The following is a 21237-nucleotide window of genomic DNA, read 5'->3' as shown; positions in this document are numbered from 1 at the left end:
CTCTCTCTCTCTCTCTATCTCTCTCTTATTCTCACTCAAATGAAAATAAATAAAAAGCAAACTCAAAACCAAAGCCCACTATGTTAATTTCACTTGCATTACCTTCCTTCTGCTATCCACCTTTTCCACGCATCATCATTCACAGAAGAATCTGGGCTTTCAAAAGGCCTCCCGCTGCTGAGCCCACCACTGTGCACTGATTGTGGTGCAGCTGTGGCCTCAGCCCCAGCCGCAGCTCACCAAGAGAGGCAGGCTGGGGCGGGCCCTGTGGTGTGTTAGATTAAGCCTCTTCCTGCGGCACCGGCATCCCATATGGGTGCCAGTTCAAGTCCCAGCTGCTCCTCTTCCAATCCAGCTCTCTGCTGTGGCCTGGGGAAGCCCTGGAAGTATGTGGGCCCCTGCACCTGCATGGGAGACCCCGAGGAAGCTCCTGGCTCCTGGCTTAGGATCAGCCCAGCTCTGGCCGTTGTGACCATTTGTGAAATGAAGCAGAAGATGGAGGACCTTTCTCTCTGTCTCTCCCCCTCTCTGTAATCCTACCTCTCAAACAAATAAACAGAGTCTTTAAAGAGAGAGAGAGAGAGAGAGAGAGAGGTCTTGAGGGGACTGCAAAAGGGGAGCTGCCTGTCTCACCACTTTTCAAATAAGTAAAAAAAAAGTAGACATTTACTAATGAGTTGATTCAGGGTATATAAAAATAGAGCCGGAAGAATGCACTTCCCTAATTTCACTCTGACCTGCTGCCAGGGTGGCTCACCAGGGCGGGGTCCAGGCAGACAGAGTGGGTAGCCGAGCAAAGGGAGTCCGATTTGCTGGCTTGGACGCATCTGGTGCCCTCGCGTGAGGCTCTGAGCAGCAAACTGTGCTCTGGAAACCCTTGCAAGAACGGTGCTGATGTGAAATGGACTTTAACTGAGCACATATTATACTAAGCAACCCAGACCATTTGCACAGCACACAGGCTTTCCCAAAAGCTCATGGAAAAGGCACATTGTGAAGAAACTATACCAGGATCTCAGATTTTTTTTTTTTTGCAGCAAAATAAACATTTCTTAAAGAACTCTTGAAACTTTCCTCATTGCAAAATTCCCCGGGGACAGAGGGGATCACTGGCTCCTATCTCCCAGGTTTCAGGCATGCCCAGAGCTCTGTTGCCTGTGGATTCCAGGTTTTCAATCCCGGCTGGTCGGCCAGCCTTCTTGGGCTCACTCTCCTCCAGGAGGTCCTACAAAACCGGGCACTGTCTCTTTAAATAGCAGAGGCCGGGCACCTCTCAGGCCACCACGACATATGCCAGCATTGGACCAGCCTCTGAATAAACTGCAAAGTCTCCCGTTTGCTCTGCCTTCAACCGCAGGAAGCACCACCGGGAAGCATCCCCGGGAGCCCAGTCTCTGGCTGCCCCGTGGAGCGGGCCTTGCCTTGGCACCACTTACACTTGATACAAAGCAATCCGCGCGGAGGAAGGGGTTACGCTGTCTGGGCCGGTGAGTTCCAGTGACCAACTGTGCCTCTGGGTGGGTGGTGTGAGCTTTGTTTGGTGGTAAGCGGCACGATTCTTTGCCCCCCCCCCCCACCGCCCTCCTTCCCCAACTACAGACAGAAAGGGTTACAGTACAGACTGTGCGTTTGTGTTGGAAGTGGCTGGAGAGTCGGAGGAATGTTTTAGGACCTTGGTTAAAGAGTTGGATGTGTGTTCTGGCTGGGGAGGCAGGAAGCCCAGCCGAGAGTGTCTAGAAACCTCAGCACATCCAGACAGGCAGGGGGAGAGAGGTCTGAGCCGTGTGCACTGTTGGCAGGTGACCCTGGGTAAGCAGGTCGGGGGAAAGAAGCTCTCACCTGTGGCTGGCCGGGCCCTGGGTGTGGCCGTGCCTGATGGGCACAGAGGCACTGAGTGGGAGTCAGGTAGGAAGTAGGGAGGCGGCGAGGGGATGGGTGGGTTCACCTGCCTGGCAGCAGGTGGTTCGGTGGTTACAGATGAAAATCCTGGGTTCAGAAGACAGGACACCCTGAGTTCTGCATGACAATGGGCGCATGTTCCTAGATGTGTGTTATACTTCATGTCCAAGTTTATTTAAAAAAAAAAATAAAAGGAAGAGAAAGCAAAGCCGGAATTACATATGCTAATATTTGACAAGTGCTAAGAACACGTAGTGACCACATAGATGTTGGTTAAGCAAAGGCCGAATGGTGCAAGACAAAGCAATGGCTTTTAGGGTAAATCTGACCTCTCAAACGACCCATGGAGGGGAGACAATACTTGGATTTCTTCAGTCTTTCCGCTGGCCTGTGCACTTTTGCATAACTGTATATACACATGCAGAACCGTGGGCTACAGCTAGAAACCATCTTCACGCAGGGGTGGGTCGGCTCTGCCTTGGAGAATCTGATATGAGGGTTAACCGACTGCAGATGAGAAACCTCAGCTCAGCAGGCTTCAGAAACTCTCCAAGCTCTTAACGGAAGTGGAGCGGGCAGCTGTGTCTGAGCCCTAACCATGGGACCGCACTGCCTCTCACAGGCACTGGATTGCCAAGTGCAAGTGGAGTAGCCCAGGCCCGTGAAGAAAATGTTTTACGCAAGCATTCTTTTTCATCAAATGGTATCAGAGTTTTTCAAAGATGGGTGTTTGAAAAAGCTTTCAAAGTTATTTTGCCTTAAAGGGTAAAACTATTGGATAAGCCAAAGATGGCTCCTATAAAACAGGAAAATATAGAATGATTGGAATTATTTGGAGCTATGAGGGTTTATGAGAGTACAAGAGCAGGTAGGGAGGTGTGTGTGTGTGTACAGGTGCATTTGTAGGCAAACAACATTTAACATCCACATCCCTACTCCCTGTGCCGCGTGTGTCCTGGTTGGTCTAAGCCCCGGGGCTGGCCGTCTTGGGTGCACCTGCGCCAAGCTGAGCAGGGCCAGCCTATCTCCCTATCTCTCTGGGCGGACCACATTTAGGCGGCCGATGAATCAGCTGATTCCCTTGGCTGCTCTTCCCCCAACTCAAAGGGCCACCTCCCTCACCGTCCCCCGCCCCCAACCCCGTGGCCAGGACGCCAGCCAAGGCTGGGAGTCCAGCCAAACTGCCGCAGGTAGCCTGGACCTTACTCGGTCGTAGCCCGGCTTTGCCTCGGCCAGGAGGGCCGGATCTCCCCAGGGCACCCTGTCCGGCAGGCGGTTGGCCTTGCTCGCCTTCCTTGCTCTCATTCCCATCCAGGCAGCGCCCGCTAGCCCGAGTCCCTGGAACGTTCGGAACGCTAGGCACAGCCCCTGACGGCAGGCACGGGCTTGGGGCCGGCCAGGTGCACCAGGATCCCAGAGCAGCAGGAACCTCTTCCTGCGCTTAAGGTCGCGGGACGGAGAGGAGAGGAATCCGGGCTCAGCCCCCGCGTGGCGGCAGTCGGCGTCGGGGGACCCTCGGGGCGCCGTCTGGCATGGCTTCATTTTATTTTATTTTTTTCCACGTGGGCACAGAGGGGCCAGATTCCCGGTCTACACTCGAGTTTCCCAGAGCTGGGCGGAGCCAGAGGGAGGTGGGAGGGAGGTGAGAAAGCTCAGCGGCTTCCAGTTTCGGAGTCCAAGTCGCCGCGGTTTTGCAGACACTGACTTTTTCCAGGCCCGGCAACAGTCTCCCGCGCCCCCTCCCGCCCTCCTCCGGCCCCCTCTCCTGCCGGAGTCCCGCCCTGGCGTGCACGCCGACCCAGGGACACACCCTGCTGCGGCGACGCAAACAGGGCGGTGTTCCCGTTAAAGGGGAACGCCGGGAGCCTCCCACTGGCCCCTGGCTTCGCGCGCGCGCAGCCCCGCCGCACAGCTGTCCTCGGGGACACCAGCCGCCCAGCGAACGCACCCGAGTTTGAGCTCGAGCCCCCCTCCGAGGATCAGGGGACAGCTACTCCCTCGGGGCTGTAAGTAACTTGGTGGGGTACTTGGACAGGGGATGGAGGAGAAAAATTATGCGCATCCTCCGTCGATGCGGGGCCGGGAAGCTCCGGGCAGGCGCGGGCTCGGGCCGAGGTCCCCGACAGCGCCGGCACCCGCCTGCCCCATCGCTCCCACCCGCAGGGATGCAGGCTGTTATAGGGCGAGGCTGGCGCTGCTGGTGTTGGGGCTGCAGGCTCTGGGTGTCCAAGGGAGCCTTGCTGGAGAGGCGCCCGCTCAGGGACGCACGCGGAACGCAGTCCTGGCGGCGGATATCCCGGGGGTCCCGGGTCCCCAGTCCCCCAGCTGCTGGTCACCTGCCCGAGCGCCCTTCTCCCTTGCGCCAGGGGCCATCGGATTGCATTTATCGGCTCTGGAAGACACCGGAAAACTTCCCTCCTTGCTGCTGCTGTGCCTCTCAGAGTTTCTCGTGGACAGAAACGGAGCAAGGGCCTGGGCTTGGGTACTTTTTAAACGGACTTTTGGAAATAGTCACCCTGGCCCAAGCCTCTGTTCCCAAAGATAAGGCTGCGCTTTTACTGTCGCGCATAGCTCGGAACAGGTCGCTTAACCCGCGGTTCCCCAGAGGCTAAACGGAGAGCGCAGGACCTCACGCCTGCCTGAGAGGATGGCCTGCCGGCTCTCCCGGGCTGGACTCCTCCTCCGATTCAACCCTTTGCGGTCCGGTCCGCCTCTCGTCCCCGCTGGGCGTCTGCTTCCTCTATAGCCCCTAGACCGTTGCCAAGGCTGGACCAGGTTCGCGCCTGGGTTGCGCATGCCTGGGGCGCACGCTAGACCCCCTTGGCGGACGTGCTAGGGGCTAGCCTGGGAGCACAGCGCTCCCCGCCTTCCCCAGGGGCCGCCGGGGAGGGGGGACGCACGGTGGGTGGGAAGCGCAGGGTCCAGGCAGCCTTCCCGGGCCATTCTTTCCTTTCCACACTCACCGCTCCCCCCTACTCCCCTCCTCCTCCCGGCTCTGCTCCGTCTCTCCAGAGTCGCCAATGTCCATGCCAGGCCGAGCTGGGGCCAGGGCGCTGGCAGAAGTGGGTGGAAACTCGGGAGACTAACGGAATGAGAGCGCACCGGGGTCTGGGAAAGCAGCGTCGCAGCCAGCCACACTGTCCCCGCCAAGAGCAGGCACTGGCGGTGTGTGTGTGTGTGTGTGTGTGTGTGTCCCAAGAGCTCTGGCGGGAATCTAGGTGCCCACCCGCCGCACCTCTGCCTCCACCGCGCAGAAGACTTCGCCGTCTGCACAGGGGTTCGGGAGAAAGCGGGCCTGTCCCTATCGCTTCTCCAAGGCAGGCTGTCCCCCGAGAGGTGTCCGGGGGGAGAGGGGACGGATGCAGGGGCTTCGGCTCCTCATTCTGGAAAACTTCCTGCGGGCCGATTTCGACGTGCGCACCGCCGGTTGGGCTCCTTCGCAGGCTGCGGGGAGGGGATCCCGCGATCGGCTGCTGCCCCCTCTTGGCCGCCGGGCGGCTCCAGGAGGGCGCGCTCGCCAGGGTGGGCGGGCACGGGGCCAGGCCCAGGCATTCCGCTAGCGCCAGGATCCTCCCCTCGGCGCGCTCCTCCCCGGCGCGCCCGGCCCGCGCAGCCTGCTGGCCGCCCCGCCCTGCCCTGCTTCGGGGCCTCGCTTGGGCACAGCTCTCACTCTCTCTCCCCCTGGCAGGCAGGAACCTCCGCCGAGCAGAACTCGCCGCCAGGATGCTGCTGTTGCTGCTGGGTATCATCGTGCTCCATGTGGCCGTACTGGTGCTGCTCTTCGTCTCCACCATCGTCAGCGTGAGTGCCGGGCGCGCCAGCCCTGGGCGCGCTCTCTCTCGTTCGGGACTGGGTGGCGGTGTTTTTAGACAGACAACCGTCAAGTGTTAGGCGTCCGGGGGCGTTTCTGCGAGGTTTCTCTATCTTCCCCCTTCTGGATCGCTCTGAGAGCGCGCAAGGAAGCGAGCGCTGGACTAGGCACTCCTGGAAGATCAATAAACTTGAGTGTAGATCCAGGATCCCGTGCCCTCAAGGGATCAAATGGTTTAGATTTTTCCCACTCTTGATGGCAACTATGTTGGAATTCGAATATTGGTATACATCGATCTTCCTCCGATGGGTGGATTAGCTTCATAAAACCCCCTTGTAGGAATTGAATTGGGAAAGTTAACGATTCCAGAGAGTTCACAGCCCCAGGTCAGTTTCATGATGCGACTCCTGGACCTTGTCCATGGCACCGTCACTCCGTGGCATCCGTTTTGTGACGAACCCGTGAAAGTAGCTTGGTGTTAGTTAGAGTCCCTTTCTTGGCCACCACCAGGGTGAGCACAAAATTCAGGCAATTCTGTGACCAGGGCTTTAGCTTAACTCTTGTAAGGCAGGTTGTCAGCATGATCTTCCAGTCTGTTAGATGGGAATCAGTGCAGTTGGGTTATCACCGGCCAGCTTCTTGCTTCTTAATTGCACCTGATGATATTCTTGTCTGATGAGAATTCTCGGACAGAGATCGGTGGGTTCAGAGAGATGGGGCTTTGGGGAGTGATAACCCAGGGAGACAAGGGAGGAGAGAAAGCTTGGATGCTGGGGGAGCCTATGGATGGCTTGAGTGTAGCTGTGTGTGTGTGTGTGTGTGTGTGTGTGTGTGAGTTTCTATGTGTATGTGTGAGTCTGTGTGTGTTTTTCACTCGTGCAACCCTGGCTGTCCCCTCAGTCTGATGGGTGCTTTCTGGGACATGAACTTCACAGGGCAGGGATGGGGCTGGCCAGGTGGCCCAGTGGCTGGGGCCTCTCGCAGCCGTCTCTCTGCTGACTTGGGGCCGTGTGGTTCTTTCTAGCATTGGCTCGTGGGCAATGGACACTCCACCGACCTCTGGCAGAACTGCAGCACGTCCTCGTCAGGAAACGTCCACCACTGTTTCTCGTCGTCGGCGAACGGTGAGGCAGGGCTTCTGCTCCATGACCTTGCCCTTTGGGTGTCCGTCACGGGCTTCTCACCCCTGGAAATGCTGCTTCCTGGAGACTTGTTGCGGGGGGAGGGGAGGGGTGGAATGTGACCCAAGATGAAAGCCCCGGGGAGAAGTGGACATGAGTAGGGAAGAAAGGCAGCATGCTGGCTAGACCCCCGCAGACCCCGTGGGGACGCTGGCTCCAGCAGGTGCCTGTCATTCAGTGATTGCCTGTGTCCACCCACGGCTTGTGCCTCCTCCTGCATAGGGGGCTGTCTCCAACAGCTTTGGGTCCTGCCTTTTCCTGGGTTGGGCTTCAGTGGCGTCACTTAGCTTCACTGTCTTTGAGTGTTTCCTTGGGGCAAAAGGGGCGACTTGAAGCTCTTTGTAAAACACTAAGCAGAGCCTGGAGTCCTTTGTCTGGGATACTCAATTTCTCCTTGTCCTCCTCATGTGTAATAGCAGAAACCAGGCTTCATCCGGGTTTTAAGTGAAGGGGCAGCGGGTGGCGAAAGCACCTGTCAGGTCACCCCCAAGCACCCAGTGGAGCAGGAGTGCTGAGCAGGGGTCCCTGGGTCTTTGCAGGCAGAGACTGAGGCAGAGGCTGTGTGTTGTGTTGGTGACTGGGTGTGCCTGGGTTAACACGGGCTTTTGTTCCAAAGCCCAAGCCTTTAGCCCAGAGAGGGAAGAAACTATGCAGAGCTTCCCTGGCGTCATAGATTTAAAAGGCCAATAAAGCGCAGCTTGCAATATTACTGCAGCTATTCATAGATGCAATATTTATGTGGAAGGTGCCACACCCAGGGAGAGGAACCAGCTTAGACCCGGCACAGCAAAGCAGGCAGTGGTGCAGCCCTTGGCTCTGGCTTTGCACCCTGCAGTTTCTCTGCTGGACTTGTCCTCCTAGGGCTTTCTGCTCCTAGGGGCACCCAAGGATGTCTCTGGAACCTTGCTAACCAGATACCTTGAACCTCAGTATAACCAGGAACTGCTAAAATGCTTGCTTGGTAATGGATATGGGGAGCATAGGCAAGAAAGAGAAAACCTGTTCTGTGATGCCTCCTTCCCGAGTTCGGGGTTGGAGGGAGGCAGAAAGACCCCAACCCTAGTAAGTGAGCGTTGCTGAATTTTTTATCCAAGCCTAGGAGAGACACGGAATGAAAATCACCCTAATTGTGAGGGCTTTTGGCCTAGCAGTGGAGATAGTCATTAAGACACCTGCATCCCATATCAGAGTTCAGTTCCCAGCTCCAGCTTCTAACTCCAGCTTCTTGCTAACGTGATGATGGCTCAAGGAACTGGGTTCCTGCCACCCACATGGGAAACCTGGAGTGAGCTCCTGGCTCCCAGTTATGGCCCAGGCATTGCAGGCATTTGAGGGAGGTGAACCAGTGAATGAGATTTCTCTCTCTCTCTCTCTCTCTCTCTCTCTCTAAGTAAGCTAATATTAAAAATAAATAAATGAAACCATCCTGAATATTGCATTTGGGGCAGATTGCATGGAATACCCAGGAGTGCCTGACAATGTGATGGTAACACTGCTGTCCCCAAAGCCACAGACAGCACCCCGTGCCTCCCCTGCAGGAAGCGACTGGGGCTGGGATTTGCTGTACTCCGTACTCGCTACTGACACCTGGTGGTCACAAGTGGCGACTCAGCCCGAGGAGGGCGAGCTTTCCCTGAGACTCCGGTCTCAGTGTCCACAGGCGCCATCCCCAAGTGGCATCTGGCCACGCGGGGCCGGCACGGAATCCGGCACTCTGTTGGGAGTAGCGGCCACTCGCGCTCCAAGCCTCGATCCGGGAGGGACAAGCGCTATTTTAAACGGGGAAAATTCTTAGCCCTCAACTTACCCTCGTGGGCCTGGCCCATCTTCTTGGGTTAAGGTGTCCTGGCTTCGAGGGCTGCCTGTCTGGCTGGTGGCGTTCCATGGCTGGGGGAGCGGGGGGCCCCAGAGTGTCCCTTCTCCTCCACGTGCGCCTTCTGGGCTCTCACACGTGGAGGACATCTGGACACACCCTAGGCAGGCTGGGTTTGCTTCCAGTTGTGCTTATGCTAAGTGAGAAGTGACCCGTGCTGACGGCCTCCTGCTGGGTCGTGGTGTGGGGCAGCTGCAGCTTGGAGTAGCGCCCCCTGCTGGGCCTCCTTGGCCGGCCCTTCCTTCCTTCCTTCCTTCCTTCCTTCCTTCCTTCCTTCCTTCCTTCCTTCCTTTCTTTCCTTTTTTTTTTTTTTAAATTTTTTATTCCTATACAGAGAACAGATTTTGTGGGGTTTTAAGAGGCCCATACTTTCATCCCTCTATGGGGTTTTACAGTCGCTGTGGCAAACAGTAAGGCAAAAAATAAAGTCCAGTTTTTGCCAAAGTCCCCTTGGCAAATGAACTGTTAGTGGCAAATCCCTTCTCATGCGTGTGTGTATTTGCCCCTAGACTGTTGGAAATGTCTTGTGAAGTCATCATATTCGTTTTTGAGCATCTCTGTGTGCAGAATCTGTTGTGAGTGTGTTAGGGGAGAGCCAGGTGGCTTGTGTCACTGGAAGTTTGTTTTCTGAAGGGGGCTTGCTTCTCTCTGGGGGTCACCATTCACATTGTTTTCTGTGTGAACGGAGCCTCCCGGCACTGTGCCACGTCTCGGTCTCTCACTGAGCTTATAGGGGTTTGAAGGGCACGGCTGTTTCCCCCCAAACCACCTCTTGCTGCTGGAAGTGGTTAGAGACGCCTTCGTGTTTTTAGAAATTTATTCACACACCTTCTGGCTGTCTCCTCCTCCACCTGGCTGTAGGCAGAGGTCGAAGCGTGTTCATTGTGACCTTGGGTCAGATAGACGTTCTCCTTGGCCCAGGGAATACCAGGAGCTGGACGTGATGGGCCTTGACCTTGAGTGATCCCAAGCATCACTGAGGAGTCAGCACACAAGTATGGAGGGATGAATCACCCACTCTGAGGGCAGCGTAGGGCAGATGGTGAGTGGGAGCTGATGAACAGTGCAAGGGACCAGGGAGGAAGTGGATGGGAAATCTCTGGTGGGAGGTAGAACTTGATCCAGCCCCCGGGACATAAGTACATGCAGGCTTTGGCGGGGGGGGGGGGGGGGGAGAGGGAATGTTCCCTGTGTGAGCAGTAGCAATTCAAGGCCAGGGGAAAGCAATGCGTGGGGTGTGGTAGACCAGTTGGCTGGTGTTCTGGTTAAGTGTGAACTCCAATGTGTGTACTAGATCATCTTCCCATGAGAGTTGTAAATAGGGTGGTTCCTTTGTCTTTCTTTTAGAAGAAGTCTGGCAGCAAGCAGGCTGGGAGAGGAATGACAGATCCATTGTCAGAAGCCAGGCACTTTCTAGTTCATTTCTTTGCTGTCTCTTGGGTTTGGCCCTTGTCGTCATAGACTAAGAGGTGCCATAGCTCCAGCCATCTCATCCATACACTGGGTGGAGACAGAAGGAGAGGAAGAATGTGTCCCTTGCTCTTTTAGTGACATATCCCTGGATAGACCACATGGTTTTCTACCTTTCCCTGCTAAGCTACTCACAGGGTCACACCTACAGTTGATAACGAGCGAGGTTGAGAACTGTCACGTGGACTTTGGGAAGCACGGCTTCTCCACTCATAGAAATTTAACAGCAGGTGCCTCCCCATGACCCGGGAGTGAGGCGCTTCCCTCGCGGACTCTGACCGTGCCCTCCATACCCAGGGGCGTGCTCCTATGATAGTTGCAATGGCTCCGTCCAGGGCTAAATTCCTTCAGCATTCTTTAGATTCTCCTAGGCACTGCCACTAGCCACAGAGCTGCCCAGGCAGCCCCCGGGCTCACTAGCCTGCACCTTCCCTTGCTTCCTTGTCATTCATTTCTTGTGTTGAATCCAACCCTGATCGTATCACTCCTCCTTTTAAAACAGAGCCCCTGCCTTTGTGTGAACCTCAGGTGGAGCTGTCACAGGTCTTGGTACCCTACCCGATGCACCTGCTCCTGCTTCCAGAAAACCTCCTCCTCCTCCTCCCCTGACCCTCCCACCCTGCCCTTCATCCTGGAATTTCACCATCTCTAGCGGCAGGATCTCTCCTCATCCCTCCTCTTCCATCCCCCGTCTCCTTCCCTTGTGATCTCTCATTTGGAACTATTTGTTGGATGTCTCCACTACTGGGGCATTGAGGACCTAAGAGTGAACGAGAGCTTTCATTTTTGTTGGACAAAACTGTCGATGAAGGGCTTGGGGGACAAGTGATGGAAACTGTAGCAAGAAGACGGGGTGATGGGATCTTGGGGGATTGCAATGGGGCAGGGAAGCCTCTTGGAGGGGTGACCCCCGGGGGTGTCATCAAGTTCAAGGTTGCCGAAGAGGGCATGAGGTGGGCGTAGGTGAGGACACGTGGGAGCAGAGAGCAAGGAGTAAGAGCTCAACTTCCTTCCAGATGCTCGGACGGCTCCCTGCTGTTTATGATGTCATTCAGACCTGCTGTGGCTTACATGTGTTTCTCAGTGGCGTGGTTTGTCCCAAGTGCTCCTGAATGCGTAGAAAGCATGTGTGCCCCCCATACAGCCCCAGGGACGGTCCTGGGGGATGAAATGGTTTTCTTTCCTTTTGTTGCCTCACACGCTTTCCTCGTGGAGACCTTTGATTGGCACGATCTGGAAAACACTTGAGGGATTTTGGTTGTTGTTGTAAGAGAAGGTTCTCTCTGCCTTTATTAAGAAAGTAGAATCTTAGGGCATGGAAAACAGGACCCACGGGGGTGGCATCTGCATAAGAAGCAAACAGGGGCACAGAACCGTGGAGCCGGTTCCTAGACCTGGAGCTTCTCAAACTGCTAAGATCTGGACAGCGGCTCGGGCTCAGGGCAGGGGTGTGCCAAGTCCCATCTGCACATCCCTACTGACCCAGAGAGTTCAAGCAAAATGTGTGCCTTGCAGATGCATGAACTACAGCTTTTTTTTCTTGTTGTTCTGAGCTTTCCAGAAGATGCAAATACCAAATCCCAATGTGCAGACGCATTCTCCTCTGTCCCCTCTGTGTGCACCTGCTGTGGAGCAGAACGGTCCATTCATGGGTGCCAGGCTGTTTGGAGGCTGGAAGGGCCCAGCCTTGGCCTGGCCCTGCCGCTTGGCCTGGTCCTCATGAGCTTCATATGGAGGCAGGGTCCAGGCAGAACTTGTCTTCAGCAGGTACCGTACCCCATCTCCGCTGCAGAGTCTTGCCTCAGAAGAACTAAGAGGTTGACAGACTTTTATCAATGGAGATGTTAGATGCCCGCCATGTGTACACTCCTGTGTCATTTTCCTTCTTAAAGGGGAAATCCGTGCTTAACCCCCACTCATAATGAGAATAATTGGGCCTGCCTCTACTCTGTCCCCAGAGCATCCTTTGCTACCCCCAGCCCCCTGCTGTCCCTCATTTCTTGGTGAGGACAAACAGGGGCCCATGTCTGCTGTGTCAAATTGTGGGCTGGAGCGAGGACCAGAAGCTGGGATGATGGCCACTTCTTACCTTCCTTTTTTTTTTTTTTTTTTTTTAAGTTTAAAGGCAGAGAGATGGTGTTTGCTTCAGCAGCACATATACTAACGGCAGAGAGAGGGAGAGGTAGAGAAAGAGAGGAGACAGATATTTTTTTTTGTCTGCTCATTTACTCCCCAAATAGCCTCAACAGCCTGGGCTGGGCAGGCTGCAGTCAGGAGCCAGGATCTCCAACCAGGTGTCTCACTTGGGTGGCAGGAGCCCAAGCACTTGGACCATTTTCCACTGCTTTCCCAGGTGCATTAGCAAGGAGCTGGATCAGAAGCGGAGCAGCCAGTAGTTGAACCAGGGCTCTGACATGGGATGCCGGTGTTGCAAGCTGTGGCTTAACCCACTGTGCCACAACACCAGCCCCCTCCTTACCTTTTCCATTTCGAGCAAAAGCAGGAATGAGCTCATGTCCATGAATGGGTTGTGGGCAGCATTAAGTCAGTGCTATGGATTAAAAAGGAGGAGAAGATAAACCTCTTGCCAGTGTCAACCTTCCCCGACATGAGCCCTTGGTGGTCTCTGGTGGTCTCTGTCTTCAGATTGATTGCAGATTTTCCCTTATGGATCCATTTGGTGGCATTGTCATTTTGGCTGGGATGCCAGACTCCCTCCTCCTCTGTGGCTCAGCTTTTGGTCAGATTGTAGAAAACACAAGAGACCCTCTGCACTTATGGGTTCATATTTTGTAATTTACCATCTTTGTGGCTTCCTGAGTCAACCCATAATCTCTCCCCCAAGTAATGGTTCTTGATTTTACAGGCACTTGTGGGATGCCCAGACCCCAGTGGGTGAAGGAAGTACAGTGGATAGGATGTGGTGTCCAAATGATGGTCTTTCCTTTTTTTTTTTTTTTTTTTAAGATTTATTTATTTGAGAGGCATAGATACAGACAGAAAGGTCTTCCATCCACTGGTTCACTCTCCAAATGGCTGCAATGGCCAGAGGTGGGCCCATCCAAAGCCAGGAGCAAGGAGCTTCTTCTGGGTCTCCCACATAGGTGGGTGCAGGGGCCCAAGGACCTAGGTCATCATCCATTGCTTTCCCCCAGCACATTAGCAGGGAGCTGGATTGGAAGTGGAGCAGCCAGGACTTGAACAGGTGCCCATATGAGATGGCAGCGCCACAGGCAAAGGCTTAACCTGCTATGCCACAGCATCGGCCCCCAAAGGATGGTCTCCCAATCCTTCAGGTATCTCGTCCAATGCCAGGACCCAGGAGTTCATGTGGAATGCTGGTCCCAGCCTGCTTCTGAACCACGTGAATCTTGGCGTTCAGAATCTTTGCTTCTGAAGCACTTGAACTTCATCCCTAGACTTTTCCCAGAGCAGAGAAAGCATCTGTACTGTTCCGGGAACAGTACAAGTTCAAGAGGCGTTATTGTGCATGGAAGGGTATTAAGTGTCCGGGAACAGAGATGCCTCCAGGGCCTGAGGCTGTGGGTGTTGGCCTCTGGCTCCTGAGAGAGGGTGGCAGGGGTAAAGCCTGCTGACTGAGCAGTCACTGCCCCCCAAACAGGGCCTGGTGGTCATCTGCTCCCCACCGCGTGTAGCTGTAGAGCCCTCTGCGGTAGGTCTACCATGTGTCCACCCTGCTGGCGATGAGGAACTTACCTTTCAAGAGAGACCTTTTCATTTTTGAAGAGGTCACAGTGAGGTCCATCCTGTGGACGAGGCCCCATTCCAAAAAGCAGGTACACAGAGGAAAATCAGGTGCCTGCCTTGTGGAGCTCAGCCATCTTGGGCAGCAGGCAGCCCGTGAGTGATCCAGGAAGCGCTCACCAGCTGGACCAGAAAGTCCTTGCTGGGGAGGACGGAGGGGGCTTACAAAGGTCCTTCCTTCCATACTGAAGGGGAGGGACCACTCATGGGAAGGTCTTTGCCAAGGCTGAAGGCAAGGAAGAGTTTGGTGTGTCTGGTTGCATTAGCTGCAGGAAGGGGACTGGAGGGTTGGGTCACTAGGTCCTCACTGGCCATGGTACTCAAGACAGAAGGGATACCAGAGAAAGGGACTAAGAGAGTGGCATGGCATGATTTTAACTTGGGTTGGAAAGCTCGTTCTCACTGTTCTGTTGAGAGTGATTTTGGGGAGAGATGCAAGAGTGGAAAATGGTCCAGGCTGGGGATGATGAAGATGATGATGATGATGGTGCATACAGCTCATGTAGGTGCCAGACATTCTTCTAAGAGCACTGCATTTAATCCTTGCAAGAATTGTAGGAGGGAGGCGGTGCCTTAGCTATGGAAATGGAGTGGAGGAGGAGCTGGGGCTAGTGACAGGATTTATGATGGGTTAGATGTAGGGGCTTAGGGAAGGAGGGATGGAGATGATTTCTAGGCTTGGGGCTTGAGCAACTGGGTATGTAATGGGGTTTTAGGCCGCACTAGGGGAGACTGGAGGAGGAACAGGGTGCTTGGGGGAGGAGTGGATGTCAGGATTTGTTATGACTGAGATGTCAGCTAAGCAAGTTTGTAGCTCAAGGGAGAGGCCTGGGCTGGAAGTCCAAGTTCAAGAGGTGTTATTGTGCATGGAAGGGTACTCAGTGTCATGGTGCTGGATGGAGCTACTTGAGGAGCCCAGAGAAGGGATCAGGGTGCAGAGCTGGGTCTTGGACGCCCCCCTGGTTAACGAGGGCCCAAGAACAAGTGGCCATATTGCCATGAGAACACACTATGTGATACATTACTTTGCTAAACCCATGTCTGCGCCCTCTTTCATTCAATCATATCTGGTTGCCTTTGTCCTTACCTGATGTACCAGGCTGGGCTCTCCCAAGTCACATGGCTCAATGTCAAGGCTTTCAGACTTTCTAGTGCCCCCTGGACCGGCAGGTGGCCAGTCTCTCCTTCATAGGCTCACTCTGCAGATACATGAAAACTACAATTTATCTTCTCTTCTCTGGGCAGTGCCTCCTGCCTCCTCTCAGTGACTTTTCTGGTGCTAGTTAGCTCTGCTGGAGCCCAGCCATGTCCACGGTGGCTTGTAGACAGCAGGCATGGGCCAGTTCTCAGAGGCTTGGTGTGGCAGGCTTCTGAGCAGAGAGCAAGGGGGAAAAGAGTCCCTCTACTTCTTCCATGTCATTTTCTCTCCTCCCTTTCTGCCTTTTGTATATTCTAAATCTTAAAACTGGTGGTTGGATCATTTCATTCATTAGAGTACCCAGTAGACTGAGCACCAGGAGTCTGCTTTTCTGCACGAAATTTTGAAGACTCCTTGTATGGATTTTAAACTTCTTTTTAATTTTTTTTTGCACCAAAAACATCTTGATATCCCATTTCCCACAAACTTCAGGAAGCACCTTCACAGTTGTGGTATGAAGTGATCCTAAAAGCAGGTGACCTTGGAACTGTGTCTTGAAATTTGGACAGAATTTCAGGGGCCAGAGGGAGCAAAGGAGATCTTTGTGTGTGGGGCAGGGTGGGTGGTTGGTTCAGTGTGCTGGGCGGGGGTGGAGTCTGTGTTGTCTCTTGCTCTTAATCTCCATGCTTGGCCTATTTGTCTCTTTGGGGGCAATTTAACCCCTTTGGGGAAGGGGTCTCTGGTTATTCTTACATGGAGAATTCCTTTTAATCCCAACACTGGGGTCCTGTTCCTTCTCTATTTGCGCTGCTCACAATTGCAGTGTGGAAGCTAAACTGCCTTGAGTTTGGCCTCAACATTTTCAAGTAAGCTGTTCTTAAAAAAAAAAAAAAAAGTTCCCTGATAAATACATTTGAAATGTACTAAATTTAATAAAGTTCATCAGGCTTTTAAACTAATTAATAAAGCCAGGATTTCTCACTGCCCTTTATTTATTTGCTTTTTAAAGATTTATTTTGTTTATTTGAAAGAGTTAGAGAGGTAGAGCCAGAGCCAGAGAGAGAGAGAGTGAGAGAGATCTTCTATCTGCTGGTTCACCCCCAAAAGGACTGTAATGGCCAGAGCTGAGCTGATCTGAAGTCAGGATCCAGGAGCTCCTTCTGAGTCTCCCATGCAGGTGCAGGGGCCCAAGGACTTAGGCCATCTTCCACTGCCTAACCCAGGCCATAGCAGAGAGCTGGATTGGAAGTGGAGCAGCTGGGACTTGAACCGGTGTCCATATGGAAGGCCAGGGCTTTAACCTGCTGTGCCACAGCACTGGCCCCATCCCCTCATTGCCTTTAATAAGTGATTGTTCATTGTGAACATCCAAGGAGAGAGGTCAAAATACTGGACCATGCAACCTGTGCCCACTTTGGTATCTGTTTCTCACCGAGTCTCCCAAGACTGTTCTTTGGGAAATCCAGCCTATCTTGATCTTTCTGTTTCTAGAGTCTTCCAACAAGGCTATAAATGAAACCTTAAACCTTACTGTTCTCAGGTAACCTTAGGTTGCTCAGTGACTGCCTGGAATTCCCTTTTCAAGTTCAAAGACCAATTAGCAAACCCAGACAAAACTGAGAAAGTAGCCTCCTTGCTTGCTATGGAGTCTTTTTTTTTTTTTTTTGACAGGCAAAGTGGACAGTGAGAGAGAGACAGAGAGAAAGGTTTTCCTTTACTGTTGGTTCACCCCACAATGGCCGCTGCCTCCAGCACGCTGCGCCAATCCGAAGCCAGGAGCCAGGAGCTTCCTCCTGGTCTCCCATGCGGGTGCAGGGCCCAAGCACTTGGGCCATCCTCCACTGCCTTTCTGGGCCACAGCAGAGAGCTGGGCTGGTAGAGGGGCAACTGGGACAGAATCCGGCACCCGGACCGGGACTAGAACCCGGGATGCCGGAGCCACAGGTAGAGGATTAGCCAAGTGAGCCACGGTGCCAGCCTGCCATGGAGTCTTAGTCAGGAGCGAGTAAAATGAATGATACTCCGAGTTGAGGGTCCCTTAGCTTGGGACTGGAAGTGTTTGGGATTTCAGATAATTTTGGATTTTGGCATATTTACATAATGAGAGATCTTGGGGAGGGGCCCTGAGTCTAGAATGAAAATCATTGATATCTAATTTACATGGTATACAAAGGCGTTTTCAAAAACTCTATGGAAAACGCATATTATGAATCCACCAAGCCTGGATTTCAAGAACTTTTGCAGTAAAGTAGATTTATCTTATTAATTGTATTTTCCATGCGTTTTGTGAAGTTCCCCTTGTACAGATAGCCTAGAAGTAATGTTTTATATGTTTTCTCTAGTGCACCTGTGTTGTCACGTGAGGTCAGGTGTGGGATTTTCCACGTGTGACATCATGTCAGCACGCAAAAGGTTTTGGGGCTTGGAGCCTTTTGGATTTTCAGATTAGGGACACACAGCCTGTAATCAGGTTCAGACACAATCCCTTGTGTTAAAAGGTTCTTTCCACCCTGTGAGCAGTTTGTTGTCACTGTCACCAGCTAAAGATTTTGCTCAAGTTAAAACGCCCAGCACCAACCTGTGCTGACAGCCTCCCCTTGTGACCTGAGCCCCATTCCTAAGCTCCCAGCTGGTCTGTGTGGGTGAAGAAGTGGATGCCGGGGACCTGGGAAGGCTCCAGCTGGTGGGCGCCGCCTGGAGGCAAAGGCCACATTGTTTTGATGGGGACCTCTTGGAAATTCAGCTATTTCTGGAATGGTATTCTTACAGAGAAAGAAGAAAAATGGCGATCTGTGTGATGGTGGTGGGTTGGAGTTTGGGGGTGGGGATCCTGGTCTCGGGGAGTCATGTGTTCTGGAAGACAGCCCAGCCTTGTGCAGAGAGGGCTTCTTGGCTCTCGGCTTTGTGACTCATCCCTCTGATGGTCTGCTTCCTCCTGGACTTTTCTCTCCAGGCCTTTGCAGTGTATCTTCCGACTCTTGTAACTTTCTGTCCCTCCTTTGACTTTCAACAAAAGCCGCTCTGTTAAGTTAGGAAACTTTTATGAATGGCCAGAGGCAAGGCAGAGGTGCAGAGGGGGCCGGGTGGCTCCACGCTGCTGATGAAAGCTACAGATCCACAGATGAGCTGTTATATTTAACAGTGCTTCTTCCTTTCTGGGCTCTTCTCTGTCTGTGCTGTGGGCTCAGGGCTAAGAATACAGCTGAGGGGGCAGTTGCACTTCCTTCATCGCTCAGCTGATCCTGCAGTGTGCATCTGACCTTGAAGTGAGCCCTGGTTGATGTGCAGCCCAAACTTCAAGGTTCCCCTTCTCTGCTGGGGAAGCCGTGGCCATGTCATAAAGCTGTCCCTCTCCTTTGAACGCCAGGTCTTTCAAGAGTGGTTTAAATAAAGAGTGCTTAATTGAGATTGTGTTTAAAAGAGATTGGAATGCCACCATTGGGAATTCTACAAACGTTTACCAGTTTGAAAGGGGCTTTGCTCATCCTGGCGCACTTGTACTTGGAAGGGGAAAGAGTATGGCCACACTGGGACGTCCCCTGGTTCGCCACTTGGGATGGTGGCCTTATATTAGGTTTGATCCATGTCAGACAGGTCAGCTGTGGGCAGTCTTCTCCCTTGGCATCAATATTTCTTACAGCTTTGATCATTGTTTTGTGCCCATCAGACTTGTTCTGCTGTTACAAAAATTGCCAAGGACGACCGACAACATCCTGTGATTTTGAAAGGGAGGTTTTTATTAGATAAATGGGCATTGGCTGACTGGGCCACACCGCGTATGTACATATTGACCGTGGCTGTGCTACAGTGGCAGGGTTGAGTGGTTGCTATGGAGACCATGTCGGCTGCAAAGCCTGTGACATTTGCTGTCTGACTGTTCGCAGTCAGCGAGGTGTGCACATCTGTACTGCCCGGTGCTGGAGAGTGGATATGAGCAGATAGAAAAGTTGGGTCAAATGCTTAGTAGGATCCTGGTAATCTGGCTTCTGTGGACACCATGTGGTCCCCATCAGAACATGCTTGGTGTGGCTCAGATGGAGACACCCTGGCAGGTGTACCCTTTTAACAGTCTGTCAATGTTTGTTTACCCTGATCCTCAACCTCACCCTTAAAAAAAAAAAAAACTTTTCATTTATTTAAAAGAGAGAGAGAGAGAGAGAGAGAGAGAGAGACTTTCTATGCACTGGCTGAATCCCTAAATGCTTGCAACACACAAGGCTGGAGCCAGCCCAGAATTCAATCTAAATCTCCCACGTGGTTTGCAGGGACCCAAATAACTTGAGCTATCACCGCTGTCTCCCCAGGGTCTGCATTAACAGGGAGCTGGAATGAGGAGCAGAGGCAGGACTCGAACCCAGGCCCTCTGATAAGGGACACAGACATTCTAAGTGGCATCTTAATTGTGCCCGACGCCCGTCCTAACCTCGGCCTTTAAATGAGGTTATTTGCACTCTGTCCCTTCCCAGAGCCTTTGTAGTATCCCTGTAGTCTGATCATCACCACGGCCCTTTGAAAGATGTTAGTGCAAGTTAGAGAAGTGGGATTCAAGGCCAAAGCTTTGATAAGCAGGCGGTTAGGCGGCAAAGCCAGGTGACAGCTGTTCTGTCGGTAGCACCGAGCTGCCAGCAGGGTCAGGCCTGGGATCCTCCCCTTGTCACCTGTCACTTCTGGAGTGTGTGATGTGGACTGTCCATGTCTGCCCACCATCTGTCCACTGTGCCACTTCTGATGACTGATTCTGGCCGGGGACCAATGTCCAATGAGCTTGGGGTTCTCCCCTGGGTGTGGTGGACCTCCCTGTGGTCGGGGATACTGAGGGCTGTTGAGTTATCAGCCAGCCTGCTGGGGGCTGGGCTGGAGGCTGCTGCCTCCTGGTCTCTGCGCGCGCTCTCTCTCTCTCTCTCTCTCACCTGCTAACTTCTGCTGGCGGCATTGGAAACGTCTCTTTTCTCTTTGGCACACAGGGCTCCCATCCTGCTCAGGAGCCCCACAGGTCTCTGCATTCTGGAAGCCTGAGTCTGAACTGGTTGTTGACGGCAGCGTTTTCCTTACCAGCGATCTTTTCAACAGATTTTTTTTTTTTTTTTTTTTTTTTTTTTTTTTGACAGGCAGAGTGGACAGTGAGAGAGAGAGACAGAGAGAGAAAGGTCTTCCTTTGCCGCTGGTTCACCCTCCAATGGCCGCCGCTGCAGCCGGCGCACCGCGCTGATCCTGGCAGGAGCCAGGAGCCAGGTGCTTTTCCTGGTCTCCCATGGGGTGCAGGGCCCAAGCACCTGGGCCATCCTCCACTGCACTCCCTGGCCATAGCAGAGAGCTGGCCTGGAAGAGGGGCAACCGGGACAGAATCCGGCGCCCCAACCGGGACTAGAACCCGGTTTGCCGGCGCCGCAAGGTGGAGGATTAGCCTATTGAGCCACGGCGCCGGCTCTTCAACAGATTTTTAATCATCTCAGTAGTCCAGATACAGTCATTCCTGGTTCCAGCGGCTCTGCAGAGACTTTAAATCATATCTAGATTACTTATAATAGCTAACACAGTGTTAACGCAAGGAGGAACAAAAGTCTGTACATGCTCAGTACAGGTAGTCTTTTTAAAAAAATAATTTTACTCTAGAAAACTTTTGCTGATTTATTTGAGAGACGCAACAGAGAGAGTTCCCATCTGCAGGTTCACTCCCCGAATAGCCACAGTGCCTGGCTGAAGTGTGGAGCCAGAAACTGAATACAGGCTTCCCACGCTTGAGCCATCACCTGGGGCTTCCCAGGGTGTGCATTCGCAGGGAGCTGGGAATGGGAGCAGAGCCGGGGCTCAGTCCTGGGCACTGATATGGGAGGCAGCATCCCAACTAGCAGCTTAACTGTTAAATAGAATGCACGCCCCAGTTCGGTTCATCTCTGATTTCTCCAGGAACATGTGCGTGCATACCCGTGTGTACACACCTATCTAGGTGTGTCATTACGTTTACGTAATGACGTCAAGCTATGCATGCCTCTTGTTTTTTCATTGCCTTGGGAATTATTTCCAAAGCTATTCGCCTTCTAACTCACGCCTTTTTAAGTGCTGCAGGTTACTCCATTGCAGAGGTATATGCCAATTTGTT

At 53.2% G+C, this 21237-nt stretch overlaps 1 protein-coding gene across 3 annotated transcripts in view; it reads left to right on the top strand.

Moving 5' to 3' along the window:
• Positions 1-806: 806 nt before the first annotated feature.
• PMP22 (peripheral myelin protein 22) overlaps positions 807-21237 on the top strand; it is a 34319-nt gene continuing 13888 nt past the window's right edge. Inside the window, exons 1-3 of one of the 3 annotated variants that reach the window (XM_008270703.4) lie at positions 807-1487; positions 5588-5700; positions 6735-6834. In XM_008270703.4, the coding sequence (XP_008268925.1) occupies positions 5623-5700; positions 6735-6834 (178 nt within the window). In that variant the 5' untranslated portion in view covers positions 807-1487; positions 5588-5622. Of the gene's footprint in view, positions 1488-3121; positions 3906-4678; positions 5221-5587; positions 5701-6734; positions 6835-21237 lie in introns of those variants that run through there. The other 2 variants (XM_002718844.5, XM_070061410.1) reach the window with 2 other exon arrangements.

Source organism: Oryctolagus cuniculus, chromosome 17 (genome assembly GCF_964237555.1).
Source record: "Oryctolagus cuniculus chromosome 17, mOryCun1.1, whole genome shotgun sequence".
Taxonomy (NCBI): Eukaryota; Metazoa; Chordata; class Mammalia; order Lagomorpha; family Leporidae; genus Oryctolagus; species Oryctolagus cuniculus.
Note: the sequence above shows the minus strand (reverse complement) of the source record. Positions and strands in the feature narration are given on the sequence as shown.